This window comes from Helicoverpa armigera, chromosome 18 (assembly GCF_030705265.1).
Source record: "Helicoverpa armigera isolate CAAS_96S chromosome 18, ASM3070526v1, whole genome shotgun sequence".
Taxonomy (NCBI): Eukaryota; Metazoa; Arthropoda; class Insecta; order Lepidoptera; family Noctuidae; genus Helicoverpa; species Helicoverpa armigera.
This window is the reverse complement of record NC_087137.1, coordinates 3,009,741-3,022,406: the sequence shown is the minus strand read 5'-3', so window position 1 is coordinate 3,022,406 and position 12,666 is coordinate 3,009,741. Positions and strand designations below refer to the sequence as shown.

Genomic DNA, 12,666 nt, shown 5'->3' with positions numbered 1-12,666 from the left:
TTTTAATTTTACTAGGGATGTGCAGTTTAGTATTGTTACCAATTTTAGTATGTTACGGTTTTTCTTTATGCTTTATCGGATACTGAATTAAATAAATGTTGATTCATTAATTTTGTGATGTCTATCGGGTATTTAATTAAATAACATTAATAAGGTGTACTTATATAGTTTAGTTCAATATTTTAATAGTAACTTTTCTAATGAGTACGTACTAGAGCTAATAAAAGAAACAGCTCTATGGTTACATGGCCGATATTTCATTCATTTGGAGCTTCCTTTTCTTTCTGTCGTTTATGGATATCTATATACGGGCGGTCATCGTTGAAGATTTCCGTATTAATTATTAAATGAAGGTGCTATAAGCGTTGATTTTATGAAAAAGCTGTAGGTTATTAATTGTTAAATAATGATCTTACTCGAGATCAATAATAGAATTATAGAAGATACTTTAACAGTTAAATATAAAAATGCACTGGCGCGGTGAGTACGTTACGCTTAGAAAGTGTACTGTTTTTTCATGATTGTGATGTGTTTAACGAGCATGCAGCCCATATGCATGAGTTCTGCTATGCGGTTGCTCTAGTGGAACTGTCTACGAGGGGGTGATTCCTGGCCATAACCCCTTTTCGGGAGCAACTTGACAAGTGTCAAATTCCTGGGGTGGGCCCACGTTGGCCGCCGCATCACAGCAGGTTCCCATAAACGTATAGGAGCCGAGTATATAGTGATTTGGTGCATATTATGTCACGTAGTGAATATGACGTGATAGTGGCTATCTCGGCGTGGATGAGTCATATCAGTTGTTTATTGGTGATCGGGTGTGTGCGTGCGGATACGTCCCATAATGTTTTTGGATTCCAGTGGTGGTAAACAATGTAATGCGTTTGATATGTGATACTGGTATCCATTTGTTATAGTGAAAGAATGCCATGATAATAATGATGTGACAAGTTCCAGGATATGAGTAATTTGGTGTTGATTTGTCATCCCACAAACATTTATTTATGTATGTTGTTGTTTTCAGCTTAAAGCCAGAGTCAATAGATGTGAAAGTTGCAGATTTTGATGGAGTACTCTTCCATATATCTAATGTGAATGGAGATAAAACCAAAGTTAGGGTATGTAATCAACAGACTCCATATGATGTAGACCTATTTGTTAACAGATTTATTCCAAAACACTGCTCATACTGTACAATCTAATGTAACCATCTGTATGAAACTACCAGTCTAAAACAACATTCAATTTAATATTTCCTGTACCATTCTTCAGCAGTTACTTATTTATTTGTTATGAAACTAATAAACAAATCTTCTTTTTTACATGACTATATTTTAGCATCAATAAATTATTCCCGGTACTAAGTTCCAAGAATAGGGAATATCTAATAGGAATATTGAATCACATAGTTTTCTTAGTAGTAAAGTACTAATCATATTAATAATACCACTACATTTTGCAGGTTAGTATATCACTGAAGTTCTACAAGCAGTTAGAAGAACATGGAGCAGATGAACTCCTCAAAAGAGTATATGGGCCACTCCTCACGGAGGCAGAGTCTGGTGAGTGTCATGCCTAATACTTTGTTCTATCTTATAGAAAATGTTGAATTGTGGTGAGCACACTGGGTAAATTCTAAGTAAAACTAATACCTATTTATACATTACAAATTAATTTATTGTTTACTGTGGTATGTTAACCTTTTTTATTTATCATTGTTTAGTATAGCTTACTCTTTAAATACATTTAATATTAATGGTACAAGCCCAATAGAATCTTATTCCAGACAATATGCACAGTTCCACTAAACTATTTGCTCAACAATTGCATAAAAATGAAAGCTAGTATGTGAGTCTGTTTTTATTCATTGCATAATTACTCGTGCTCACTCAAGCAGTTATTGTTCCAGTTCATACATTAGTTAAATATAACTATGGAGCAAACATTGTCCTTGCTGTTTAAGGATAAAATTCCACATGTTTAACTTCCTTATAACAATTTATAAAATGACTCATAAGTGATAAAAAACACTATAAATGTCAATAGTTCATTTAAACTATTGGGTCATCAGTTATATTGGTAATTTTGTGAAAACTAAATATTATATGTCTAAACTACATATTGAGAAATGTTGTATGTATTGGCTACACCCAAATATCTTCCTTATCTGTAATCTAAGAGATAATTCAATATATCACTCCCTATAAGTGGCCAGCCTTATTCAAGAGTGATGTTTGATAGGAAAAACCCTTCTATATGCATTATTTCTAAAGGCTAGCACAGTCATTTCTAGCTCATATTTATGTCTAGGTCATCAAGTATTACAGGTACTCGTGACTGCATTAGGTTATCACCGTATTTGTCATATCAGGGTCTCCAACTAACAACAACAATTTTAAACTATAATAGAGCATACATATTGAAAACACATTTTGATAAGAAGTATTGGCAAGTATGGAGTATGTAGGTTGATAAGATATAAATGTTTAAATTTGAAACTTGTGGCTTATCTTATGGCTGTATTTTTAGCTGTTTATTTTATTGTTTTCAAAGGAGATCATCCATTTCGTACCCAAAACTGAAAGTCCGGCCAGAGTAAAAAAATAATATATTCTTGTAGAGAATAATGCCCTGAACATTTTTTACTATTACAAGAATCGTCTACAATTAACCCCCCGGCTGCTATTTGACTTTGAAAATACCAAAAAATCCCACAATGTTTGGAGCATTGCATTACGGCCCCAAACTGGAGAACGCAGCCGCTGCCTTCAAAGGACTCCTACCCAACCTGGGAAGTCATCAAATGACTCCCCTCTCGCTGTGGGGAAGTCAGACTCCTACTGACTAAAACCCATCATGGGGTAGCCAGAGCCGCGGTAATTCTTTCGACTCATTCGATTCTTTAGACTGCCTCGTTGGTCTAGTGGTTGCAAGCGCGGCTGCTGTGCTCGAGGTCTCGGGTTCGATTCCTGGGTCGGGCCGAAATCGCTTTGTGGGTTTTCTTAAACTTTCACAAAGCAGCCCCAGCCAGTCTGGAAGTTGGTGATTGATTCACCCGTGCATCGGAGAGCACGTAAATGTCGATCCTGCGCCTGATCTCTCTCCGGTCGTGTCGGATTGCCGTCCCATCGGGTTATGAGAGGGAAGGAATAGGGAGTGCACCTGTGTCTGCGCAAATGCTCGTGCACTATAATATGTCCTGCGCAGCTGGCTGATCTCCTTAAAATGTGAACAGCGCCGTGGCCGAAATTGGCCGTGGACGCCATTATTTATTATTAATTGTTTCGAACAATCCCGCAGCCCCGATAGGCCTTGTCCCCGCAAAAATATCGTACGATTCTTGTCGAGGATACCCTGAAGATTTTTTACTATTATAAGGAACGTCTTCGGTTAACCCCCAGGCTGCTGTTTGAGTTTAAAGTGTGAGAACCGTGAATAAAAAATCTATACTTGAAAGTTACGGCAAATAACGTCCAAACGTTCCAATCCCGATCCACCCCCCCCCTTCCTTCCTGCTACACCGAGGAGCCTGTTACTGATTGTTGTGTTCCTTCTGACCATGCAGCAGGGCCGCGGTAACTCTTTCGAACCCCGAAGCCCCGCCAGGTTTTGGGGGTCGCCTGGGGTTTACTGATTCTCTGAGAGGAACGTGAACAATGCACGCCACCGACACCTACTGTTTCCAAGGAGACGGACGCACTATGGACTACTACCAAAGGAAAATCTATAGGGGCGAGGAGGAATGGGATGCCTTCGTCTCCTTCTGGGCAGCATGCCAGAGAAGGAGGCAGTGCAATAACTGAGAGTTCGCGCCTCTCATCCCATCCGCTGAGGTAGACGTGGAAGACACCACGCGCGTTGGGTGTCGAGAAGACTCCCGGCACCGTAGACGTCGGTCTGTGGGCAGTGAGTGTAGGGAGGCTTATCGTCCCACCGCTTCCGTTGACAAGTCAAGCCCTCCTCAGACAGTCAGCAAACCCCAGTGGGGCCCACCAGAGTCAGAACCTGCCAGGGCTGCGGGATTGTTCGAAAAAATTACCGCGGCCCTGGTACATTATCAGAAGGAAAATGATGGGTTTAAATCAGTAAGTCTACTCGGTGTAGCAGGAGGGGGGGGGGTATATCGTAGACGTTCGATTAGTAAAAAAAATACTGTGGACGTTATTTCCCGTAACATTCAAGTATAGATTTTTTATTCACGGTTCTCACAATTTAAACTCAAATAGCAGTCTGGGGGTTAACTGAAGATGTTTCTTATATTAGTAAAATATCTTCAGGACATCCTCGACAAGAATCGTACGATATTTTTAGCGGGGACAAAGCCTATTGGGGTTGCGGGATTGTTCGAAAGAATTACCGCGACCCTGGTTTCCCCATGATGGGTTTTAATCAGTAAGTGTCTGACTTCCCCACACCCCAAGTCATTTGATGACTTCCCAGGTTGGGCAGGAGTCCTTTGAAGGCAGCGGCTGCCTTCTCCAGTTTGGGGCCGTTATGTAATGCTCCAAACATTGTGAGATTTTTTGGTATTTTCAAAGTCAAATAGCAGCCGGGGGGTTAATTGTAGACGATTCTTGTAATAGTAAAAAATCTTCAGGGCATTATTCTCTACAAGAATCTACTATTTTTTTCTTTTGGCCGGCACTTTCATTTTTGGGTACAAATTGTTCGAGACTTGAATGATCTCCTTTGTTTAAATTAATATTTACAGACAGTGAAAACCAAGCCAAACCAACATTTTTTGAGGGAATACACAAAACATTCCCACTGTTAAGAAAACCAAATATTATTTGTTTTAAAATGCAACTCTCATGACCTACAAAGGCACTTGAATATTGTAAGCAGTCAAATCAATCATCAATTTGTTTTAGGCAGTCCTCTTTGTGACTCCAATTTGTTACCATAAAATATTCACAGCCAATGATATAAATAGAACTTTGAACTCTGGTATTGATTAGTCATAAACTGACACACCTTTGCCATAATAATCATAGTGATTGTGTCTCTAGGGAAAATGTTTTAGTGGGAAAATTGATGGTGTTTTGTTTTCGAAACTTTTTGCTACTTTGTATCTGTATGTCACACGAGCGTCATATTACGAACACTTTACATATCACGTATCATACTTACGTTACTTGAGTGTGTAATAATTCCAATCCACTTGAAAATATACACAACTTATAACAGGAAAGTTTTAATATATTCTGATTGACCAGTTACCTCAATATGTTACTCTCAATCTGCAGGCTACAATATTTCGTTGCTGCTGGACTTGGAGAACATTCCCGACGACTGGGAGGACGTAGTGAAGAAGGTCGGCCTCCTCAAGAGGAACTGCTTCGCGTCAGTGTTCGAGCGCTACTTCAGGCTCCAGGAAGATGGTGATGTCAGCCACAAGCGCGCCGTCATCAACTACCGACAGGATGAGACGCTGTTAGTATCCTCTCATCAATAAAATTAAGAAGATCCTTACTATAGAATTTGACACCAAACAAAAAAGAAAATTAAACACCCAGTTGTCCTTGATTAGAAACTTGTTCAGTCGCCGTTTTTGTTTGTGTTATATTAGATGGAAAGTACGCAAATAGATATGGCGCCCACCAAGTCACCTACGTCAACAAGCAATTCTTTCGTACCATGCTAACAACATGGTGTACCAATCCTAATTAAAATTGGGTTAAGAGCAGGAGGATGATGATAATGATGATCTTTCAAAAAAAGTACATAAGTACATTATTTGTCCATACTCTATACATACTTTGCTAACTTGAGCAAACACTTCAAGATCATAACTATAATGTTTCAGATACGTGGAAGCGCAAGAGGACCGCGTGACCGTGGTGTTCTCGACGGTGTTCCGGCACGAGGACGACATGGTCATCGGCAAAGTGTTCATGCAGGAGCTCAAGGAGGGCCGGAGAGCGTCCCATACTGCGCCACAAGTGAGAAAGAATCTATACTAATATTATAATGAGGAAGCTGACCTCAACATAGTTGGGATAAGGCTTAGAAGATGATGTTTCTATTGAATATTTGAATAGGCTCGGAAACTACTAAACCAATTTGAATAATTCTTTCACTGTTAGGAAACTACACTATCTGCACTATGCATGGGCTATGTTTTACCCGAGTACAGGAAGACATTTCCCCGAGATGCGGCTGAAATAATGTGAAACAGCTAGCAATAATATATCGCAAAACAAACAAAACTTATAAGTCACAAACATAAAGAATTGCTTTGACAATCAGTTATAGGAAAACCTGCCACTACATAATGTGCAGATTACAAATATTATAATATTTGGCCTCTATGGGCCGCAAGGAGTTTACACTCGATAGTACATTAGTACTTACGCCCCCCCTCACTTTATATGTGTCATGAACTCGGCTGTATCAAATGCGTCCCGTGTCATTTAGGGGTCAATGACACGCGAAGTTTGATGAGTAAAAATTGTACCTAGTAAAGATAATGTGCATTGTTTTATGATGTGAAAAATATTTATGGAATAATTCTACTTGATTTCAAGTATTGTGTTGTACTGTCGTATCTTTTAAGTGATAGCTAACTAATCTCTCGTTCACTATCGATCTATATTTTAGTGTTTGTGTACTCAAGAAATTGTTGTGTAACATGTGCTATGATATTTATTTTCAGGTATTGTTTTCACACAAGGAACCGCCCTTAGAACTAATGGACACGGACGCGAGAGTAGGCGACAATATCAGTTATGTTACGTTTGGTAAGTAACAATAAGTTACAATTTTTTCTCCTGCTATACGTATTTCCACTGAGTCATAGGTTACTTATCTCAAGATAGAGCCTCCGTGTAATTTGTTACACTATAACCAAGTATAACCAGTGGAGGAAGGATGTGGCAAACCCCTTCCGCTTTTATACGCTTATTTCAAACCCATATATTTTTTATAACCAAAAACCATTAACAGATGTCTCAAAGAACACGCCGAACGCCTCGTTAGTTTACTCGTAACTGATCGTTTTGGTCACGCGCACCTTTCGCCATTGACCTAGACAATGGCACCTGACCTATCCGCCTTCCGCTCATATTTCCTTACTCCGAGTCTGTAGGTAGTATAGCTAAGTACATGTGTCCGTCTGTTCGCAGTGTTATTCCCGCGACACACGTGCGCGGCGGCGCGGGACAACACCATCGACCTGCTGCACATGTTCCGCGACTACCTGCACTACCACATCAAGTGCTCCAAGGTGTACGTGCACTCGCGCATGCGCGCCAAGGCCGGCGACCTGCTCAAGGTGCTCAACCGCGCCCGCCCACAGACCTCCTCGCGCCCCACCGAGCGCAAGACTATCACGTTAGTATACTGCTCTTCTGTTTTCAAAATTACGTCATACAATGTCACAAGATGTAGGTCTCATCAAAAAAGAGCCAAAAATTTCTTGACGAGCTGTCCTATGGATTGCCTTGACTACTGATTTCTAACAAGAATATGACCAGTTTTCTTGTAACAAGATGTCATATAGCACCAATTTTATCCTCATAAAGAATTCAATTGTATGACCGACAATCTCTCTTCGATAACACAAGGGAACAAAATAAGACTTTTTTTTTGTTGCATGAAATTTTATGACTTTTGTTTACTAATTCGAGGTCGCTGATTTCAAATCTACCCACATTTTTTTTCTAACAGCTTTAGTTTTTGAGATACAGCTATTGACCGTATTTTCGAACTAGTTACACTTAAATTTCATAAAACAGAGCATTTTATTTAAAAAGTATATAATTTTTACTATTTCTATTTTGCAAAATAACTGTAAAAATGATACTAACTATTTCTGTAATATTTGTGGTGAAAATACATTTAAAGATTGTAGACTATATGTGTAGGGGGTTCTTGAAACGGGTGTACTTTGAGTTCTTTGGATCTTCTTTGGACACCTGCGACAGGTACCTACTGGGTGTCTAAAATGGTATGTATAATATGCGTCGAGTCTTTAAGGTTATGGAAAAATAAGAAAAGACCCGATTTCAAGTAACAAACACCGATGATCTGGCGAGAACCCTCGAATCATTAGGTAGTTTTTCTGCGTGGTTGATATGAACGGTATTAACAAAAAAAACGGATCAAATTGATTTACCCTAACTTGTTATCTACCACTTTACCTTAATACAGGTGCTACCACCTTTGCACATCAAACTTTGGCCATGAAACAATTTGTAAAAGCTCTGATCAAAAATGCTCAATACATATCTAAAAAGTCCCATTATTTGAGTATAGAGAAACTAAAAATCGGAATTTCTGATGGTCCACAAATAAGGTGATTGAAGAAGGATTAGAAGTTTCATAATTACATGACCAATATCGAAAAAAAATGCCTGAAACGAATGCGTTTGGATTGCACAAAATTTTCTATCAAACAAAAAGGATGAAAGCTTATTCGAAGCACTTTAAACAGATGTTGTCGCATTTCCAACAGCTTGATTGTAATATGAGCATCAAGGTATACTTCCTCCTTAGCCATTTTGACCATTTCCCTGAAAATCTATGTGATCTCAGTGAAGAACAAGGCGAACGGTTCCATCAAGATATTCGGACTATGGAAAAGCGGTCCCAGGGTCATTGGAATACCAACATGATGGCAAACTACTGTTGCAGCATTAAAGACAGCCCTAGTGGACCGAATCAAGCCAGAAAATCTTATAAAAGAAAGTTTTTTGATGCTTAAATCTTCTGCTGTTTTTTGTTAATAAAATTGTGAAAATCACGTTTTGTTGATATCTCAAAAACTAAAGCTGATACAGAAATTCTGACTTCAGACCTTAAATTAGCAGCCCAAAAATTTACAATATTAGTCGTAATATTTCATGCAACCAAAATCTTGTTCCCTTGTGTAATTATTATGATTATGACCGATTTGTGTAACAATTATCATAACGTATAATGAATGTTTGTGCAGGGGAAGAACATTTGTGAGGCGAGACTGAGTGTTGCGCGGCGGCGGGACGTAGGCGCCGACCGCAGTCTGTCTCCTGTTACGTTACGTTCTCTCGCTAGCGCCGCCACTCGGTGACATCCTCAGTTCCCATCCCGCCCGCACACACTCGGACCATCCGAGTGGACGCGTTACCCACGAAGAAACTCCGACAATGTGCGTATTTCATATATCCAACTTTCAATGAAATGACATATAAGATAATTATTTATTAAAAATACATTGTTTGTTTTCCAAACGTCACAAAGTACTTACTCTTAAAATCATCTCGATGCCATTTCCATAAATTAAAATTGCCAAATAATCACAGTTGTGCTCAACGTTTCGTGTACTGCCCGTCGACGTTTTATATTACAAAGAAATGTGCACATTGTATTTATCATAACTATTTATTGTCAACTCTTCAAGCATAGCGTTAAAGTCAATAAATAATGTTGCCGTAGTTCTTGTTGATAACAAAATTATGCTTTATTATTATGAGAGTTCTATTTATAGCGGTGGCACTGCGACATCCAAAACTTGGGTTCCTAAAATGTTTAGTATACACCCTCATTACATTGTTACGCGTTAGATATCCGTAGTGTCCATCGAGAGCGAACTTTTCTTGTAGCTTACGTAATTTTGTTGTAAGTTATGACATTACCAATCCTCATATAGGGTAAAGTGTATTATAAAATCTAGCCTATACTTAAAGTTTCGGTTGACAAAGTTGTAAAAATGTATATCACTGAAATATCGAGACAGGTAACATGCACAAAACTCGTACGAATTATATTCAATTATTAATTTTTACGCTGCTCCTATGTTTAGTTTAATAATGCTACGCAATATATACGAACAATAATTTTATTAAGAGTTTCACCCTTACGTTTTAGGTAGGTCCGATTCAATTATAATGTAAGTGAAAATGTATAGTATTTCTCAATAGATTCTTCCATAGTCAAAAAGAGCTCGAAGAAGAAATCATAATGGCCTTATTTATGATGAAGTTGAGTTCAGTTTGCTCTGTTTGAGAAGCCGGCCCTTCGGTTCGATAGAGTCGCTAGTTTAGATCACGATACACTATGTATCTAACGTTTAAGTGCAATTCATTACACTCCACATTATTTTATTCCAAATTGCATTTTTAGTTATAGACAGAGAATAAAAACTCTATAAAATACATTTTAGCAAAAATTCAGTCTTGTTTAAATTGTTTCCCGTAGCTAAACACTTCTCATTCGACGCAAGTATATATTGTGTTTGTGGCACATTTGCACCAACAATGTATAAATTGCTCAAAGGATCGCGAACACCAAGAGCTAGGATATCAGAGTGAACCTATAGAACAACGTGCATTATGGAGTAGATGCGATGTCTAGAATAAGATACGATAGTTAAATGATTACCTGTGTTTGGATGAGATTGTGCTAAAGTTATATTGAGTCATGGACTGAGGTTAGGCTGTCGAAAGTGTATCGAGTCACTGAATAACAATAAAATTTTAATATAATTCACTAAGTCAGATAAATGAAAAGTTAGTGACATTAAACCTAAAATTAACTTGAAGGTTCTCAAAGCATATTGAATATATGGTTAAGATGGAATGTAATACAAGTATGTAGAACTATTTAATGAAAAAACTTAGCTAACTTGAATTTATGTAATTTTTATTTGCAAGATGTATTATTTATGTATTATAAAGTGTAAGTTAAATGTTGCTTTAAAGTTTTTGCTTACATTGGAAGATTGTTTTTACTGTCAGTTTTAATGCGAGATTATGTAAACAGCGCAGAATACCGAAGTTATTTGTGAATATGTAATTATTCTTGTGATTTAAAATCCGTTTATACTGTATTTTTTATTTTCTAGATTAAAGAAAACTTACTGCATTTTAAACTTTATTTTATTTATACATGACATCTACATGGTATAATGCAACATATGTAAATTCTCTAAAAAGCATTAGGTAAATAATTTTGTATAGTCTAGTAATCAATTATCACTGAGGCATAAACTACTTGGATATATTTTTAAAAGTCCATCTTGTTGCCGGAGGGCGTAGGCGACGTGGGAGACTTGGGTTGTCCCAGTTTGGAGAGCGTGGCCACTTTGGACGCGAACTTGACGAAGCTGAGCCCCGACGCCTGCGCGTCCGGCTTTTGACCCGCGTCAGGTTGGAATGATGCATCCAAAGAACCTGTCATAACGCTATATATTAATAAAAAATATACATCGGTCCTATATGTAACTAATGATGGGCCAACATAACTATGACACGGGAAAAATGGAGCAGATTACTTAGTCATACTAATGCCTTGAAATGTCCTGAATAAATATTAATCCAGAAAATTCGAATTCCCTGTATGTTGATCACATTAATGTCATATGACTTATAAAGGTAAACAAGTTAACTTGCAAGTCGCCACTTTGTTTTTTTTTTTTTATGACAGATGATATAAATGGGAGATATGATGATAATGGCTACTGGAGACATCCCTTGTTTGTATAAAAGTGTTGTACAATCCGACTTACTCTGTTGTGGTGACATGATGGAACTAGGCTGAGATCCAGGTTGGTTTTCTCCCTCCATGTTAATATTGGTCTGCTCGTGAAGTAGGTCTAAGGCTGCAACACGTCAGAAAGATACCCGGTAAATAAGCAGTGAATGCGATCATTATCTTATCTCGGATGATTTCAGTGCAAATAAATGTGATGTGGCTGAATTTTGGAGCTCTCTGAGTCAATAGCAAACAGAGGCATACTAACTGTGCAAGTTACTATTAGTTGGTAAAAACTAATAGTCATTTGTCGTTGCTCTACTGCTTAATTGGGGAGATACCATTGCACTAATATTTTAAAGGTGAAAGTTGGTTAGCGTGTGTATGTTTATCACTTCCGTACGCGTGAACATCTGAACACATTTTGATGAAACTACTTGGCAGAAATAAATGTTCATACAAATGCGCTACATTTGGGCGTGAAAGTAGAGGGTGAACCACAAGCGCACGTTTGTTGGTATTAAAAAGATGTTATCCTTATCCAAATAAAAAAAAACTTATTTTTCAAGCTATGTACCTTTGGTTAATATTTGCATAGTCTAGAGAACATGAAAAATTACCGTCTTTCAACGACATTGCATCCATCTTAGCGTCCTGTATAGTTTCCAACTTAGCGCGGAACTTTGTGGTGATCTTCCGTCTTTGATAATCCGCTTCGATTTGTTGCTTCGTCCGGGGAATGCGGAAACGGAAGCAACAGCATACTATCACAACTGAAATGCACAGGATATCCAACAGATTAGTTTAACCGCCACTTGTACAAAGGTGGTGAACTGTATACAGAGCATTTTTTTTTTTCAGATTATTGGACTAATAATATACTTACTAAGAGTAGTCAAACTGGCCATACACAGAAATATAACTTGCCATATTCTCAGGTTGCCTGCTATTTTATTTTCAAGCCACTCTGGTTCTTCAGATTTGTTTATAATATCCATAAATGGGTCCATGTTGGTAGTGTACTGATTTCAATAGGAACAATACTATTAGAAACGCGTCCGGAGTGATACCGATTGAGGTGGTAACTAATTGTTTCAATTCCAAGGAGTGGTTGCATGCCACACCTAAAACTATCACCCCTCGGCACTCCCATGATATAATTGCCCGCTCTGTTAACAGGTACAGTAATTATTCTTCATCTCAGTGTTTCTATAA

At 38.0% G+C, this 12,666-nt stretch overlaps 2 protein-coding genes across 2 annotated transcripts; one reads left to right on the top strand and one right to left on the bottom strand.

Moving 5' to 3' along the window:
- The first annotated feature begins 260 nt into the window (after positions 1-260).
- Positions 261-10,849, top strand: LOC110375787 (actin-related protein 2/3 complex subunit 2). Its single transcript, XM_021334036.3, has 8 exons — positions 261-480; positions 1,025-1,118; positions 1,463-1,562; positions 5,247-5,433; positions 5,807-5,942; positions 6,656-6,740; positions 7,125-7,332; positions 8,936-10,849. The coding sequence occupies exons 1-8, from the start codon at positions 407-409 to the stop codon at positions 8,961-8,963; spliced, it is 912 nt and encodes a 303-aa protein (XP_021189711.1). The 5' UTR covers positions 261-406; the 3' UTR covers positions 8,964-10,849.
- Positions 10,839-11,642, bottom strand: LOC110375788 (uncharacterized). The gene is made up of 2 exons (XM_021334039.3): positions 11,486-11,642; positions 10,839-11,150 (listed from the first exon to the last, which is right to left on the bottom strand). Exons 1-2 carry the CDS (start codon positions 11,541-11,543, stop codon positions 10,984-10,986), a joined length of 225 nt encoding a protein of 74 aa, XP_021189714.2. The 5' UTR covers positions 11,544-11,642; the 3' UTR covers positions 10,839-10,983.
- Between the last annotated feature and the right edge of the window lie 1,024 nt (positions 11,643-12,666).

Bases quoted from the DNA above. Each gene is read 5' to 3' on its own strand.
- LOC110375788 (XM_021334039.3), bottom strand. From the start codon at position 11,543: ATGGAGGGAGAAAACCAACCTGGATCTCAGCCTAGTTCCATCATGTCA. The intron at 11,151-11,485 runs GTAAGTCGGATT...GCGTTATGACAG, and splicing joins CATCATGTCACCACAACAGA to GTTCTTTGGATGCATCATTC.
- LOC110375787 (XM_021334036.3), top strand. From the start codon at position 407: ATGATCTTACTCGAGATCAATAATAGAATTATAGAAGATACTTTAACA. The intron at 1,563-5,246 runs GTGAGTGTCATG...CTCAATCTGCAG, and splicing joins CCTCACGGAGGCAGAGTCTG to GCTACAATATTTCGTTGCTG. The intron at 5,434-5,806 runs GTTAGTATCCTC...ATAATGTTTCAG, and splicing joins TACCGACAGGATGAGACGCT to ATACGTGGAAGCGCAAGAGG.